General features: G+C 38.4%; 1 protein-coding gene across 2 annotated transcripts in view; it reads right to left on the bottom strand.

Annotated features, from left to right (window-relative positions):
* nme7 (NME/NM23 family member 7) overlaps nucleotides 1–18822 on the bottom strand; it is a 22771-nt gene extending 3949 nt beyond the window's left edge. The window contains exons 1-10 of one of the 2 annotated variants that reach the window (XM_044044966.1): nucleotides 18557–18822; nucleotides 16656–16757; nucleotides 16227–16393; nucleotides 15177–15287; nucleotides 13617–13667; nucleotides 13289–13496; nucleotides 13078–13183; nucleotides 8563–8627; nucleotides 7985–8053; nucleotides 7189–7290 (exon numbers count right to left, since the gene is read on the bottom strand). In XM_044044966.1, coding sequence (XP_043900901.1) covers nucleotides 7189–7290; nucleotides 7985–8053; nucleotides 8563–8627; nucleotides 13078–13183; nucleotides 13289–13496; nucleotides 13617–13667; nucleotides 15177–15287; nucleotides 16227–16393; nucleotides 16656–16757; nucleotides 18557–18559 — 984 coding nt within the window. In that variant the 5' untranslated portion in view covers nucleotides 18560–18822. The remainder of the gene's footprint in view (nucleotides 1–7188; nucleotides 7291–7984; nucleotides 8054–8562; nucleotides 8628–13077; nucleotides 13184–13288; nucleotides 13497–13616; nucleotides 13668–15176; nucleotides 15288–16226; nucleotides 16394–16655; nucleotides 16758–18556) is intronic. The other variant, XM_044044967.1, reaches the window with a different exon arrangement.

The raw sequence follows: 18822 nt of genomic DNA, 5'->3' as shown, positions 1-18822 counted from the left end.
CTACTGACCCACAGGGACGGATAATACTGCATTCCCGCCACTTGGCATGTCTGCATGTGTGAACAAGCCCGCGGTTCCATTCATATATTAATGAATGACCGCGTCAGCGTGTTTCCTTTTCAAGGTGTGGAATCAAACCAGAGGCTGTGGGAATACATAGAGTTAAGCAACTTAATAGAACACTGATAAATCTACCCCTGTTTGAGTCTAATATTTTAAGAAGTCATCTTTAGACGTCCTATTTACGGACTGGAAGTGTAAACTTGCCTTACGTTGTAAACCCTTCACTTTCCCGCACCAAAGTCCACAAAGAAAACCAGTGATTTGACATCACAGCAAACAGGAGATGCTGATCGACTGCTGTCGCCAGCAGGAAGTTCAAATGTGCCACTTTGTGACTTTGGTGTTCGACCTCTTTTATTTGGATTTGACTATGTGGAACAAAAAAATGACCAAAAGAGGCAGCAATTGACACGCAGTTAAAAATGTGACCGTGAGTGGTTTATTAACTTCATTATATTAACTACAGCCAGTTAAGGACATTGGAAACAAAAGCAGGTTTAAGGTGTATTAGGTTGTAAATCTAGTGTCACTGCCGTCAGCCATGTTTTCAAGTGAGAGTGAGAGTGGGGCGTCACATCTCAGGCTGTGAGTCAGCCACAGTGAGTCAGCATTAGTATGTGTCAGTGGCAAACTATTTCCATTCTTAATACTTTCAAATATGTCAGACAATGGCAGACGGCGCTGACAGCTTTAGGTGAATTATAGAAATTGGATGTGAACACACATCAGCTGAAAGTCAGCTGAAGTCCCCGCACGCCTTGGTTGACATCAAATTCAACCAAACCTTTCAAGGACGTTTGGGACCAAATATCCTGGAATTCAAGGACCGAGTGTGCGGACACAGCTCAAGATGGGAGGGCAACTTGTAAGAGCTGCTTCACCCACAGCCTCCACTTGTATTGATTTGCAGAATGCTTTGCATCTGGCCAAGTGATTGTCCTTGGGGTCTCGGGCAAGTCATCCACCTTCTACCACTTAATCCTCCACATGCCAGTCTTTGTAATGTTCTCTGTTGAGACAGAGATCTTGGAATTTGCATTTCCCAGATATCACTTTACTCTCTGGTTGAGAGAGTGTGTACAGTACCCACTAACACCACTAGTAATTATGACGCCATGTTTGTTCTGCGCAGGCTTAGTCTACGTACATCAAGCAATGCAGGGCGCATGAAACAGTAGGTGTCTACTAAACAAGGAAGACGTTTATCGAAATATAAACTGAACGTCTTTCTTGCACAAAATTCAAGCACTTTTCAAGAACCTATGACCATTTATTTACAAACAAAGTTTTTTCAAATTCACAACATTTCAAGGATGTCAAGGACCAGTGTGAACCCTGGAAATGAAGAAGAGATATTTCCAGAGATAAATGAAGTCTCCATCAGTGACCTGCTGTCACATAAACCAAGTAGTGCGAGTACAGGTAAGTACTTTACACGACAGTTTTGCATTCATCCATTCACTCACCCATTCATACTGTGCAGCACATTTTTCTATCTCACATCTTTCATTCATACCCATTCGCAGAGACAGAATTCGAACCCTCCATCTTCCAGTTGAAAGGCGCCTCGCTCTACCACTGAACCACCGTCGCCTCCTGAAATCTATCGTATGTCATCAAACACACGACTTTCTGTCCCACTGGGAAAACATGTTTCTTATCATTTTGTTTGATATAAAAACATTTTAGTCCCCAAACCCACATTTGAGTCTGTTGGCTACTTTATAGAATGTCTCCCGGGAGGAAACTGAGTTTTGATGACTGGATGAAAGAGTCGCTGGTTGTTTTGGAGAAATTTCCTTCCCTCCACTTTCTCAAAGTCACAAACAACATCTTCAAGTATATTATTTATTTCAATATTATTATTCTATTTATTAGATTATCTTCAGTAGACGCAGTGTATGTGGGGAAAACAATAATAATCAACACTGCAGTTAAGGGAGATTTTTTACCCAGGCATTGACTGAGGGATTAATAGAGAGTAAATGACTTTGCTTTTGTGCTTTTTTGACCTTTATACTGCCTTTTATTACTTTATTACCACTGCTACAACTACTGCTACTGTCTTTTACTGTCCCACTATAGTTGATCTATGACATGTACTGAATTATGGACATTTTCCTGACATAGTTCATGTTTCAACAGATGAACTATGAACAACATTTCCATAAAAGGTGAGAGAGTACAGAAGAATACAGAAGTTCAATCCTCGTGGACGACCCAGACTCTAAAAATTCCTTGATGTCGTGAGCACCTGCTCCACAATCTTCCAAAAATGTCAAATTTCCAACCATTTAAAGAGCCTTTTCAAAGCCACTTAAGTCAAACGTAAGAGGATCCATTCATGTAATAAAGCGGCCACATTGGCAGGTTGTTGGTCGCACTGCAATCGATACACAGCGTGGCGGTCTTGTCAAACCTTATTCCATGACGCGTTTGACAGAGAGCAGATGAAAACACGAGTGAGCCGTCAAACTAAAGTGAAAGTGAAAACACGGAGACATTAAATCGACCTTCATATCAACTTATACCATTGTAGTAAAGGTTTTATAGCTTATTTTTACAGCTCTGTTTGTTTTTACACATTCTTTCTGCTAGTTTATAATCTGTGTGTGCTCACATAATAAAGACAGACAAATGCTAGACACTAATCATAAAACTGACAAATTCTAGACAAAGAAAATTAAATAAAATATATTTTTTGTGTGTGTTTTTTTTTTAGGATGCCTGAGGCTATAACCTTTGATCTGCGGACATACAGGATTAAGAAAATAAAATAACCTCAAGACAGGAGGGCAAAACTTGTACACACACAAACCAAATATAGACGTAAGCCATTGATTTCTCCACATGTGAAGAATGCTTTGAGATATTTTGTCCAGGCAAACGTGTGGTGTCTGTCTTGAGCATGCAGGAGGCAGGACACTTGCCCGTCCATTCATTTGCTGTGGGATCTCTGGAGTTTGTCCTGCTGCATGCTCACATGACTTTATTCAGACATTAACCAGAGGATGGAAAAGAGAGCTGGCAGGGTGACTGACGCAGATATTTGCGTTCACACATAAAATAAAACCCCTCTGGAATCTAAGAGCAGCTCTGAATCTGTGTTATTGTTATTCTGTGAATTATATGTCCTTTGTAAACGGTTCTGCAGCTGTTGTAGCACCTTTGTCTAAGAATCCAGAATAAGTTACTACATTCCTGACACTGACATACAAAAGCAGAGGTGGATCAAGGAAGTGAGGTCAACCTATTTCTTCACCTATTTAAGAGAGAAGTGTACACATGTGTAGACGGAGAGAAAATACAGGACTCAACAAGAGGGGTAGAGAGTACAGACTCAGTCAGGACAATCTAACAACAGAGTACTGTTGTGTCCGTCCACTCTGATATCAGGACACATCACAAGACAGAGCACAACCTCATGCCTGTGTGAGTGTGAGACAAAGACAGCTGAGGGTGTGGAGGTGTGAATACATGGCGGTGCTTTACTGTAAGAAGTCACGTGACACTGGATTTTATACATATATATATACATACATACATACATACATATATATAAATATATATATATATATATATATATATATATATATATATATATATATATATATATATATATACATACATACATACATATATATATAAATATACACATATATGTATATATACACATATATATATGTATGTATGTATGTATGTATATATATATATATATATATATATATATACATATATATATATATATATATATACACACACACATATATATATATACATACCTCAAAAAGTAATGAAAGTATTTATCAGTATTATCTGCTATTGGGGTTTTGCTTTCAGCATTTTACTTTGGAGCTCTTACTAAGTAAACATTGAGGAGGCAAATGTGAAAAACACTATTTTGTACTTGATTGGCCTGACTGTATTTATTTCATTATTAGCAGGGGCAGCTATAAATGGAACAGTTGGAATGTGACAGTTGTCCATTTTATGTACAGCCATCCCATTGACTTAAGATAAATGTCAGACTGACTGACTTGACATGTGATGTGCATTGATTTTGAAAATATGACTCATGGGTTCTTTGTCTCAAGGAATGTAAACATTCAATTTTGTTTTTGGGGGAAAAACAAAATCACAATACAAAGTGAATGGGCACCAAGGTACCGTGATGTCAAAGAGCATATTGCCCCAGGCCTATGGTACATGTACAAACAGTGTTTGAGGTCATTTAAAGCAGCCACCCATCTGTTCAGTCATTCCAAGACTGATTTACACAAGACCTATGTTGTTTATAGATCAGTCTTCAGTCGATTGGAATCAATCAATATCCTTTTCTAATCACAAACGAGTATTAATGTACATTCTGCCCTCTGCACACAGTCTGGGGTCAAACTGACTGTCCAGTTTAATCTCTTGGAGTGATAATAGCGTCTGGATTCTGTACTTTGGTACTTTGACACACACACACACACACACACACACTCATGTGCCCTGCTGATGACCTCATCACCTCGCTTCTAACACACTGATCTAGTTTAGCACTTTCCTTCAGGGTCGTTGCGACTTCCCACTTATCTCGTGTATCAAATGACTGAGCTCCACTGAAGAATGGCGGCGCTAATGTTGAGGTTGTTTGTCAGATAACGGCGAGGTGAGTCTGAGGTCAGGAGGTGACGAAACTCCTACATCTGTCAGTTACACGGAAAAGTCTGGAGCAACCCAAGAGGCTACAGATGAACTGTAGCAGCTGAGGCCGAGGACACATGGTACAAATTTAAACATAAAACACGGCAATTTCTACTTAAATTAAAGAGACAGACAACGTTCCTGTCTTTGGCATTTCCTGTTTTGTCTCCGTCCTAAAGATGCAGCGGTACCAAGATGCCAGTGGGAACACAAGATGCTTGTCTTCTGAGCTGGGATTTCTTTTGGTGTCATTATAAACACTAACTCTGTCAAAACAACAAGGCCAAGGCTATTCTCTCCATTGTTGTGGATATTAAATAAAAGCAAACTGAATAGTCATTTTTTTGTGAGAATAACAGTGAAAGTGAGACATAGGGAACCGATTTAAACACTGATGGTTTTATTTTTCTATCAACGTGTTCTAAGCAAGTGGCAACCTGTCGTCACGTTACCGATAAGAATCTGAATGTCCGGTTTGAAGCCTTGTTGATGATCTGCAAAAGGAACCTGCAGCCATGCTCCCATTGGACGACACCAGCTGTTATCACCTATTTTCCTCTACTAGGGAGCATCATTTACAATATTGATATCATGACCTATTGAAGAAGACCTGAAACCAACAACTGAGACCATTAACCACTCAGGAAAATGTTTAAATGATGTTTAAATGATGTTATAATTCAAGCGAGAATAAGATAATCAGAGATATTTTGATGCTCCAGAGTGGCTATTTCCTTTTATATTTCCAATTTAAATTTCCCCATGTGACTGTGTCCATTATCTATGTTTGGTCTATGATTGTAACATCATAATGATGAGTTAAAGCAAAAGTTTTGGTAATTCAGCTTTGAATAAATACATATAGTATTAGTAATAATAACCCCAGAGATGTTAGATATTACTTGTTGTTGCCTAAAAAAAATGAACCAAAATGAGTCTTTAAAAATGTTTATATTTACTAACATGATAAAAATGCTTAATCCATTGGAAATTATTTTTAGTAATATTATGCAATACAGAAAATGTGTATTTGTTTACAGTTGACATTTAGAAATGTTTATTTTTCATCAATTCAAGTTCTAAATACAGGTAACTAAATTAAGTTCATGTTTAAATTGTAATACATCAAAGCTCATTTATATTTCTTTGTTATAATTTGCCAATTTTTTCGCACACTCACACAAGTCAATATATCGTTATTTCTCACTAATATCAGCCTTGAAATTAAGAACTAAAAAAACTTTCGTTCTGGCTCTATTAGATTTATTTTGTTTATTTGGTAACACTTTATATTAGGGAACACATATTCACCATTAACTAGGTGCTTATTAACGTGCATATAAGTAGCATACAAGCCCTTTAATAGTAAATATTAAGCACGTATTAACACCTTATTTAGGAAAAATCTTAATTCATATAGAGGTAGAATAAGGTTATGTAGAATAAGGTGTTACTATGTGCTTAATAATTACTAATAAAGGGCTAGTGTGCTACTTACATGCATGTTAGTGAGCACCTAGTTAATGTGAATATGTGTTCCCTAATATAAAGTGTTACCGTTTATGTTTATTTTGTCTACGTGAATCCTTTTAAAGTGTTGAATAGTAAAGAACCAAACCAGAGGAAACTCTGCACATGGAATCACAGACGGTGCATTCACGTGTGTCCTGGAAATCATTAGCTAATTAACAAGACCTTCTCCAGCTCTGCAGCATCTCTGTCAGTCACACGTTGACTGTGGACACCATTTATATTAAACTACATAAAGTAAATAATAAAAAACAATTACAAGCAGAGGACAAACTCTGAACTTGTAGGGGACAGGTGCAGGTGTGTGTGTGTGTGTGTGTATGGTAACAACACAATGATTACAGGCAAAGCCTCTTATCATTAGCTTTCACATCACGCACCAGCACAGCCCTGCAGCACTGGTTCCACAAGAGCCAGGTACACACATGTGCTCATGCACACGAGCAAACACTCAATTTTATTTTCACAAGCCAACTCTTATCTAACTGCATAAGAATCTATTCAACCCACATGGCAGCAAATTAAAAATCTGTTCTTTTTCTTCTTCCCACGTGATCAGTTTTGAATTCATCAGACGAGACAGAGGAGAGCACGTTCACATTCAGAAGTAAATAAATATAAATCTCTAAATGTCATAAAACAAGTGTGTAAGAAATAATGACATCTAATAAGACTTTATGAAGGTAAGCTCTTGTATTGGGATTGCATTGGGTTTACCTACATGTATGTGAAGATATTCTCTTTGACAACAAGGGTGTTTGAAAAACTGGGTGATGGATGATGGAAAAACAATCCATACATATTGATTTTTAACACATTTCACTCAACATTTTATAGATTAGCTTGCACTGGAGGGTAGAAACAGGAAATGCTCTGGGAGACTGTTTTAAATGTGTTTTGACTTACGGGATCAGCTGGTCCGCAGAAGTCCCTGAATGTCTGAGGCGTGTTGGTGCTCTGGATCTCCAGAACCATGCAGGGGCCAGAACACAGCTCAGTCACCATACTCTGCGGGGAGAGAGTGCACTTACAGTCAACAAATATAACCAAAAATAATGCTTTAATCCTTTATTTTTATCACAACAGAGACGACTGCCATGTTTAAGCATAAAAATATTCACAAATCATTAAATAATAAGAACTAATGCGGCATAAACACAAGGATGGATTACTGAACGGGACTACCGGGCCCAGGTCCAGGAGCCCAAGCCTCTGTGTTACTACTACTATATATTTTAATGGGGCCTTGAAGCCACATAGGACGGGTTATGTTATGTGACATATCTTAATAAATCCCCTCAATCAAAAAAGGTTTATGTTATTCTCCAAAGGGGCCCCTCAGCCAAATAATATTGGTTATAATGTGATGTTTTTATACGGCCCCATGGGCTATGTTATCCATCCCTGATGTCTTGATGGGAACCTCAGTCAAATAACGAAGGTTAAGTCATGTGATATGTCTAACAGGGCCCCTCAATCATACTATTATTATTATCATCATCATAACACATTACACATTGTAGACAGGATAATTACAATGTAAGCATACTCATGATTGTACAAACTGGAAAAGAATTGTGTCTCTGTGACTCCTGTAGATCCTGGTGTGAGATTAGACAGCGTTTGTGTTTTTGTTGTCATCAAATGTAGCAATTTTCTGCTCCTTTACGTGATGGCATAACAATGTAATGTTTATACTCACAGAATAGTCTGTAACAATTCCTTTGTAGACTTCGTAGAATTCCTCTGCGTTTACGCGGTCCATGTTGAACTATGGGAAAACGTTCAAATGAAGGTAGTTCTTTAAATAACATTTATATTCACATTCACGTTGTTGTACTAAAATGTGTGTAATTATTTGTGCTCAGTCACCTTTTGTTTAATTAGTGCTATATTAAGTTTTGATTGACTGAGAATACTTAGTGTATGTTTTGAATTGTCACAAAAAAACGAAAATTCCAACTAATTCATTGCTCGATTTGAGGTCATACATTGTTCCCGTTACTGCACGTCACACTGTGCTACAGTGATTGATTGATTTTTGTCCAGACGCCAAGACTGTGCATCACATCTGATGTGGCAAAAAACTAATGGACTGCAAGAGGTCACACAGAGGAGCGACGCCCACTTTAATTACAGGTCAGGCAGGATCAATCAATACACAGCTCATGTCCTGGTTACATCATCACTGTGGCTGACATACAGCACATAAGGGACATATGAGCAAACCACTTAACCTTAAATCGAAATTAATCAACCTCTGCAATGATGAGAATTTACCATTTGAAGAGCTGAGATTTCATATCCAGCTGCAGATATGGAGTTCAGGATCTTCCCGCTCAGACCTGTGAACACAACATCATATCTTTGTCTCAGAGTTTACACAGACAGACAGGTAAAACGGTTTAGTGCTGCAATAAACTCGGAGCAAATAATGTCTGCACCAAACAGCCACACAATCAATATTGTGTATACTATATTTAGCCATAAAACTAGATCAAGATATGTCACCAGACAGACATTGAAACACTTGCTTCAGTGGCTCAGTTTATGTTTTGATGTGTTGGTTTGTTGCTCCACCTACTGCCAACCACCCAATAACAAAGCTCGTGGCACTCTGACACCCAGGTTGCCAGCAGAATTACTCCCACGCACCGAGCTGCAGCTACGTGTTCAAAGTGCCAAACACTACCAAACCTAAAAAGTCTCAGTACCCTTCTCAAAAGCAGAGAAAGTCAAATGAGGTTAAAATATGGGTTAATAATAATATAAACAGCTGAAAGCAGAGAGGTCATTGAAGACATGACGTCATTTTTCTCCTCGACAGGGACTCAAAACACGGAGCCTCATCCAAGGTTGGCCAACACACACTCTGTCCATCTATGATACATGTTAGTGTATATTTATTATTGTATAAAATCTTTTTACAGCCTGTTGTTGTCGCCTTATCGTCTTCTCTCATCGTTTTGAACTGGGATTGCAGTAACTGGCTTAATCTCTAAAGGTTGCTGTAACACTTTTTGTTTTTAATGAGCAATGATCGGCGTCTCCTGAGATTGTCTTACAGATGTCCTGTCTGTGAGAGGAGACATTATTTTTGTCCAGACAGTCAACACTGTTGCTGTGCAACGATAAGACAACGGTCTGGTACAGCCGCACAGACGCAGGTTCTGTATATCAGTGCTATTGAAGGTCAGACTGCAGCAGAGACGCACAGTCCAACTGAACGAGGTAGCTTGTCTTTTAATCTCATTGTGATAAAGAAAAGCGACACGTGTGCTCGTCGTGCAGGATAATAATTTCATAGGCTGCTTCTGTGGGTAATTGTGACTGTTAGTTTGGACCTGGCGCTGCACCAGTGCTGATGAGTGTCTCTTCTTTTAGGTAATCGTTCAGTCACAGTTCCAGCTCCCTGAGTATTAGGTGAGTATTCACCTCCTGAGTCCTCTGTGCCCTCCACAGCCAGCAGCCTGACTAAGATAGACACACACCCAACGCAGCTCCCAAAAGCAGCTGGTGCTGTTGCTAGGAGATCCTATTCTGGGTGCCTGGCAACAGAAGCTTCTCTATTCCAAGCATGTCTGATTGCATTTTCAGTCAAAACTTCCTTTGTCATCGTCGTGATTGGCTGTGCCGTGTACTCAGGAGGTACAGCACACATTCGCCTCTTAAGTGATCCTCGAGGGTAATCATAGCAAGCTCTCTCGTTCTGTCGCTCTTTGAATTGACTCACGATCTCCGTTGAGCTCAGTTCGACAAACCTCACACCGAGATCCTATTTTTAGATCAGGCCACAGGTGTCTGCAGAAGGTAAACACCATGCGGTCACACTGAAATATTCAATATACTATAATCCGGCCCACAAATCTGACCCAGATATCTAAAAATGTTAATCATATTTTATCACAAAGCCAGCGTTATTACTCATGAGATCAGTTCATGCGTCACAAAAATAAATAAAAAATCAACCGTCTGGCAGAGAGCATCACGCTGCCTCTCTAACTTTACTGTTTAAAAGAGGTGTTACAGACTTAAAGTACAGCTTTCTCCACCTTAAATAGCAATTTAATGTTTTGTTTGAGAACAACTTTAGATCAGCATGTAAGTGTTAAAGAAGGTGTCAGAGAACAGACAGACAGATCAGCCAGCTGAGGTGGAGGATAATGTATTATTAGTCCATACTGTGGCATGTCTGTCTGTCCTGGGAGAGGAATCTGAACAGGATCTCCTGTACACACTGTAAAGCCTTTCAAGGCAAACTGTGCTTGTGATGTTGGGCTATGTAAATAAAATTGACCTGACATGACTACAGTACAGCTATTGTAATAAGCTGTACTTAAACATCAAAGGTGACGTATGAAATACTCCAGCATCACTAGTTGCCTCAGGAAAATGCAACTGCTTAAATTTCATGATAGTTAAACTTGTATTGTAAACTTTAAGTGACTTTTTTGAGACACACATTTGTTTTTCAATAAAAGAAGACACATGTCTGTTATTGTCTTGGCTTTGCTTTGACTGTTCCAAATAAACGAGTGACAAAAAGTGACATCATTCTACACCCTTTTCAGCACTGAATGGTTATTACTTTGTTGTTTATCTCAAGAAATCTTGCTTTCATTTATATGTTGTTCTATTTCGCTGTATTATACTTTGTTATTTAACTAAATTAAAGGTCCTAGAGGTCCTTAATTAAAACAGCCTCACTGCACACTGATACAACTAATATTAATCGAGGCATATTTACAAACAGTGCGTACATAATGTTTTGGAGGATTTTATTATTGTACAGATTATGAATCGAATGGTTGCTCAATCGTTCCCTGCAGCTAAAAAAACAAAAAAACAACACGTCTATACATGTGTGGGTTTTTTAACGGTTCCTTTCTCACAGCAAACGTTTTAACTTGTCACAGCAGGAAGAGCATAGGTGTTAACCAATAACATCTATCATGATACTGCATTTAGGTGTGGTGGAGAGTCACGTCAGTTTGCCCAGTGTTGGGGTCCTGGCACAGCTTTATACAGAACATATGTTTCTCTCTTTGAGTTGAACCTGGTGAATCAATATTTCAAGCACGGACACGCATCTTCTAATCAAGATCTCTAAAAAAATGACGTGCTGTTGACGCATGTTTCTGAAGCGCTGTGATTTTGAGGGAAATTAAATATAAACAAATGACTGCTGAGGATAATATTGAATGAAGTCCACAGATGATGTTAATTTAAATGTGACCAGCGTGCATTTGCTCTCAAAACTGTACTGCGTGTCCTGAGCCGGTGCAGTCAACAGCGTTTGTGTGTGCATACTTGAGCTCTGCACATGGAGGGACATTCACATTTCACAGGTCACAGATCCTGAGGTATGCTCCATGAACAGGGATCAGGGCGGGGATTTGGAAAAATCCAAGGTGAATTTTGGTGCCCGTATCGTGCCTTTGTGTGGCCGAAAAAAGTCGTAGGTGGAAGGGGCTTAGAGGAGTCAGTGGAATTCTTTTCAGAACAACTCCAAAAATTATAGGCGTATCAACATAAAAATAGAGGTAGACACGCAATTACATGACGCTGATGTCATATTAATGATAGTCAGATTGTGAAATTCAGGGCAGATCATTTGTCTGATATATATATATACATATACATATATATACTCACATATATATGTATACATGTGTATATATACACATGTATACATATATATACTGGATACTTATATACATAGTTACTGCAAATATATGCAATAACCTTTAAAAGGTACAGTGGGTAACGTTTACAAAAGGTGTTTTGTCAGAAAGTGAATATACTACTCATTCAAATGTTTTAAGAGTGTATAATCTCTTTACAATAAAATAGTTTGCTTTAAGTCACCTCAGAGTAAGTTTTTTTACATGTACTTTAAGTAAGGACGTCCTACGTTGACAGTTTTCTTAAGCATCCCAAACAGACGTGCGTTTCACATATTAGAGCTGGTACTTACTATGTAAATGGAGACGACTGGCTTCACAAACATAAATCTGAGGCATAAACCAATGGGGAGGAAAGAGGAAATGGCCGAGAGTGGAGAGGGTTACGAAAGATGAGGGTGGGGCATGCGAAGGACAGCATAGTTCCTTGACGTGAATGGGGAAGGAAGCAGAGTCCTCTGTTTGTTGCACTTGGTTGCTATGTTATTGTGATGATGTTATTATTTCTCACCAATTCTTACACACTGGACTTAAACGGTAAAAGAAGTCTAAGAGCCTTTTTAGCCACTAATTCAAAACTATTATTTTCATAATTGATTAATCTGTCAATAATTTTGGTCCATTGAATGTCAGTTTTTGTCCACAAACCGAAACTATTCAGTTTTCCATTACATTACGTCATTTAGCAGAGGCTTTTAGCCAAAGCAACTTACAAGGGAATTGAGTACAACCTAACAGGGGTGGAGCTGAACTTGTGACCATGATGTCTCTGCACACAGGGGTACCAGTCTGAACCACTGAGCCACCCCACCCCGTTTTAATGATTTCTTTGTTATATGGAGCAGAAAATATTCAGATTTAAGAGGCTGAAAAATCTGAAAATCATTTCTTTAAGAAAACTCAAACCAATGAATCAATTATCAAAAAGGTTGACGATTCATTTAATAATCTATTAATCAAGTAATAGTTTCGGCCCTAAATTTCATTACTTATTCAATTCTTTCCAGCCCAGACAAACATTGATGTCTGACTTAGTGAATGACGACCATTTTGCTGTTCTGACAATTGGCTGATACTGGTGTACAGCCATTAAAACAGCCACTGTTCTTACCTTCTGATATAGCATGAGGTTTGATGATGCAGCATGTGCAGTCTGTACACACAGCTGTATTTAAGGGACCGTGGCCAATTGTGGATGGGAAAAAAAACTCAAGTTCCTAGTAAAAAAAAGATACAGAATAAATTAAAATATGGTATTTAGATATGTGGTCTGGCACAAGGGTAAAGGTCAGAGACACATGTACAACAAACAACACCCTTACTCTTGCTGCTGCAGCAAGTGAGTCAGAGCCATGTCCAACATTTTTGACGCCATCTGTTCCAAACCTGGCACGCGCACTTTGTGGTGCCTCCCTCTGTGCCACAGCAGAGTCTGTGGGTCCCAGGAGCCTCCTCCAGGTAGACATGGCCTCATCACCCATCAGCTCCATGGCAACAACGGGCCCCGAGGACATAAACTGCACAAGGTTACTGCAAAGTGGAGCGTTTATTTACATGGAGGAGCAACCAGCGGTAGGTCAGCTGCATTAAATGTCACGACAATGTCAAGACGTTGGTTGCAACAGGAAAATCATTTACACAGCCACTCACTTGAAGAATGGCTTTGACTGATGTTCTGCGTAAAAGTCTGCCGCTTGGCTCCTGTAATGGAAGAAAACCACGAGACAGAGGTTAACGAGTAACCAAATGATTTAACGTCTTCAGCTCTGTACCAAACTAATAAGAAAGTATTTTGTCAATAATAACACAGCAAGTTCTCATGTAGTTCCCTGGAATAGTTTACTTCTGACCACTTATATGAGTGTCCATGTGTTTGTACACGCCCAACACTTCAGAAACAGTTCACCTTTCATGTGTCGTCGGGGGTTTTAATCTTTTTATTACCGTGTTTTTAATGCTTTGAAGTTTGATTCTTGTGAAGCAATCAGTGAATTTTATTTCTGTGAAAGGGACTTTACTAAATAAAGCAATTCTAATTATGTTTGGTCTTTTTTTAGTTGCTCAGATTTTACCTTTTTAATTGTTTTTGGCACAACTCAGGACGTTGAGGTTATGTCTTTATCATAATTTGTTAGGGGCTGAGTTTGGTTCTGCAATTTATCTGGGACCTGATATTTTTAACAGTTGTGGCGGATTATCAAGAAATGATTGATTTTCAGAGACATTCCTGCAAAAAAACTGAAGCGTATGGATATGAATGGTTACAGTAATAATACAGAAACAGTAGAAATAACCAAAACCTTCATGCTAGAAAAAACCCAACATAAATAAGAAAGATTTGAGGGTACAAAGTGTCCACAACCTAAAAACCTGAATACATAAGATCTTTATTCATCTTCGAAATAAATCTAAAGAGCAAAATGTGCTCATTATAGTCAGTCCTATATCAGAGACCTTGACGTGTCATACTATGAATGAGGACTTGATAAAACGGTTGAGAGTTAATTAACAGCAGACATTATCTGACCCTTTGACTGCCATCTGTTCCTCATGTGTGTGAGAAAGCAGAGACGCCTCTACGTCCCTAAACAGACCTGCTAATAACATCCGTCCTGAGTGACATCATTAGGTATAGGTGTGAACACACTCAATGTTCTCAGATCCGGTCACAAAAAATCCTTTTGGACGTTGTTTGAATAAACGTGGCCACATTCCTGAGCTGCATGGATTAGGGACCGCCTCCATAGCTGATGTCATCTGACTGCAGATTCACAGTGAACTTGTTTTCTTTTTTACTCATTTGTAGCCACCAGCACAATATTGGTACTGATCAACACTTAATAATTATTAATTCTACTTGCTAAAGCCTTATTTCATGTTACAGGTGCATGAATGGTGCTTAGATTTACTCAGCTGCTCCCAAATACTTCTCTCTCTACGTCTCACAACAGACACAGACACACACACAGTCAGACTCATCTGTTAAGGTGAACAGCGATTTGGCTGCAGGAGACGCCTCCAGGACCAATTTTAATGCAAGGTGTGAGGATTCGTACTCGGCACTGTCCACTCGTAAATGGATTTCTTAGGATGGATGTTCATACCAGGTCCGAACCGGGTGTTAGACACAACTTTGACTGCAACCTCACCAGAATATGACTGCATTAGCAGTTATGAATCAATACTGTAATCAACACTCCGTAACCTTACCATGTGAGCTTTGTCATTTTGGCTTTGGTCACAATCAGGTTAGAGGAGTAAATCAATTCAAGAACGTCTCCAATCTTGGTCACTACATCTGGCTTTACCAAAGCAAGAGTTCTGGAAAAAAGAGAGACAAGAGAAAAGAAAAGAAGACCCATGAGATGAAAAATTAATTAATTAATATGTAAAGGGCGGAACATTTTCGGTAAATTTCCACCCCGAGTGGTACCGCAACAAACCACAGGGGGAGGTATTCTCGTTCTCGTGAGAGATCCATGGCATGAGATGGAGGAAGCAAAGTGCATGTAAGGGGTGTGGTAGTGTGGCCTCAATAGCCATGCACTAAGTAGTGAGCTGAAGAATAGCATTGATATTCAACTGTATTTGCATCAAATCAGATTTTATTTATGTTACAATATCTTATTTATGTTCCCCACCTATAAAAAATTCCAGTTCATATGTAAAGTTTCAGAACAGAAATGATGTCTAAGATCACAGCCTGAACTTTAAGACAACTTTAAGATGATTATTTTATAACTTACTATGACGTATTTGTAAGTGAGTTTGCAATAAAGCTGTGAAACAAAAGTACGTGTTTTTTGTATAATAGTCAGAAGTTCAGTATTTCTGTGGCAACAATCTTCAATCAAAAATATGATTTATCGTAATAAAATGACAAAATATGACCTAGTATACTGTTAGTTGGTTGAATATACTGTACATTAGAAACATCAACAACAATAATAACCCATTTTCTATCTAATACTGCTTGACTATGTTGTCAATACTGTATCTAACACCATCTCTCCCTAAGAAGAAAAGAATAAGGCAAGTAAATAATAATAATTTAACAAAATGTGTGACAGCAAATTAATAAATACAAGTAACTCCGAGTGCTGTGTGACAGGGGATATTATCTGTGAGAAATCTGAGATAATAGAACATAATAAAATGTTTGAATGAAGGTTATGAGCCACACTTAAATGACTCAATTACACACAGCAAGCACGAGGCAAGAATAATGCTCATCATTCCCATGACGTAAAACAATAATACCTTTCTTTTTTGCTGCCAAGTTTGTTGGCTGTGTACTGATCCCCATATCCGACCAGATTAAGCTGCCGTGAAAACACATTCACTCGACTCCCAACGAACAGGTCCTCCTGGTGGAGGCCATCGTATCTGGTCCTTCTCAAAAAGGTCCGCTGGTTCTTAAGATCAAACTGCAAATAAATAAATAAATATCAAGCAGGTTAGTTGGTTGTATACAAAATATATATAACTGTACTTACAACAATGAGATGGTCCAAAATCTAAATTTCATCCACTTGATGTCAGTGTTGTGCACTCGAAGAAAACATGAGTTTTGAAAAGCTTGTCACGTTTTAATTTGTGTCGCTCTGCCTTTTTAAGCCACAACAACAAAAATGAAGCATCCAATGTAACAGTGATTTGTTATTATTTACTGCAGTAGTAGATATCTACCATTTCTACTGAGCAATCTTTGGGGTAGTAGAACAGTTGGTAGCGTCGCAGGAGACTGGCATTAGTGTCATGCCACTCGGCGAGAAAGGCAAAACGATCCTCCTAAAAAAAAAAAGGAAAGAATTTTAGATTAAATCAGATGAATAGAAAATAAACACTACCAGGGTTTAAACTTTCAGTATGTAAATTTGAAGTCAATGCAACATAAAGCATGCATGTGTTATGACAAAACCTGATCAGATGTTCTCATTAACAATAAATCCAAATGGCTGTGTCAACTTCCAGTGTGAGTTTGGCATAAACTTAATTGTTTATTGTGGCTGTCAGCTTAATTATTATCACTGTCCCCTCACAGCAACAAAAGCTTGTGTTCAGTTTCTGTGCAGACAATCTCCATGGGAGCGCTGATGTAGTTTCCTCCCACAGTCTCAAGTCACGCAACTCTGGTGAATAGGGCACTTTACTCTGATCCTAGCGTGAGTATGGTTGTGTCTGTAAGGGACAACGTGTCCAAGGTGCTTCCTCGTATTCTGTCCATTGTTAACTTGAAAAAGCTGACCCAGCGTCATTGACTGAGGCAAATTAAGTAAACAACTATCTCCTTCACAGAAAATATACAAATCATATAAACCACTGGATCTCACTAGGGTTCGGTGGCAAATCATAATTATGATATATATATATATATACACTCTGAATACTAGTGTGATACAATTATGTATCCAGGAATGGATAACTAGTTTGGCACACACACATTTACAATTTTGTAACTAGACTTTGAGCAACTTTTTTTGTCTCATTTCACTATAATCACAGCCACAGACCACATAATCACTGTCTTAATGCAGAACATCTTTATACTCAACTGTTACTAAATACAATAAGGCACTGTGGTGAAGCCATCTGACACTCATTTCTCTGTGGCCAAACGATCTGACACTAGATTTTTAACACCCTCCTAACAAAGGCTTAAGATAAAAAGCCTGTGAAACACAGAGAACACTTCTGCATAATCTCTGAATACGAAAAATAAGTTTCGAAGACCTAATTAGTGGACTTTGAGCAACACTATAAAGAGAGTTATCTACAAGTTTTGAACAAGACTGATTAAGTTGTGTTCTGCACATTAATATCTACTAGTGAATTGGAAATACTGTGCAGTTGTAGAAAAATGTCCAATTAAACGTCACATTAGCACTACAAAGCAAAATGTTCCATAGATTATGAACAAAACAGATGAGGTTGCGTTCAGGATATCCAGACTACTAGCATACTGGAAACCAGAAATGTTTACTGTACAGTTTTAAAGACATTTCAAGTTGAAAGTCCCACGTTGACACTTTTAAAACCAAAAGATTATCAACTTTGAGATACAACAAAGATTTTTTCCCCCATAAATTCTGGACACAACTTTATACAAGTGAATAATCCACCTGTGTAAGTGAGCGGCACATCAAAAGCTAGTCAACTGAGGATGGTTCAATTTTCATTGAAAACCACGAAAACTAACAATAATGATAAATAATTGTGGACATTTAAAACAATAAGCTAAAACACTGCTTCTCACAGTATGCGTGTGTTTCTTGGTAATGACACACAATTATATTAGCAACAAAATAACACATATGAAGTTACTAGCACTGGCTCTTTTGATTATTCGCCAGCTATTGAAAAGGTGCACATAAATACTGTGTTACTTCATTAGGTTAGAGCCAAATGCGAATATTAATAAAAACGTGTGGCAGCAGATTCTTCTTTGCTAGCTAAGAACGTTGACGTAAATGCTATCTCCTAGTTGTTATGCTAACGTTAGCAAACAACTGTCCACATGTAGTGGAGTTTCTACTGGTTCCGTTAAACGCGTCCACGCTATAATTTAACAAAAGTGTATGTTAACTTACCATTTTAATGAGATTTAATGCATTACTCGAGAAAATGGTAGTTGGGTTTGGTGAATACTATCGCCGTTTCCTTTGAACTACGGAGTATTCATACCGTTGCAGAATACGCAATAGTCATGTCGTTGCCTTTGATAACAATAATTAACACTAGTTACAAAATTGTGACCAAGCATTCCCAACTAATAAAACTGCAACTGCTCCATGACCAGCCACAGTCAGCTCGCTAACGTTAGCTATCCAGAACTGTCTCTCGTTACTATAGTAAC

The sequence above is a fragment of the Solea senegalensis genome, linkage group LG14, assembly GCF_019176455.1.
Source record: "Solea senegalensis isolate Sse05_10M linkage group LG14, IFAPA_SoseM_1, whole genome shotgun sequence".
Taxonomy (NCBI): domain Eukaryota; kingdom Metazoa; phylum Chordata; class Actinopteri; order Pleuronectiformes; family Soleidae; genus Solea; species Solea senegalensis.
Note: the sequence above shows the minus strand (reverse complement) of the source record. Positions and strands in the feature narration are given on the sequence as shown.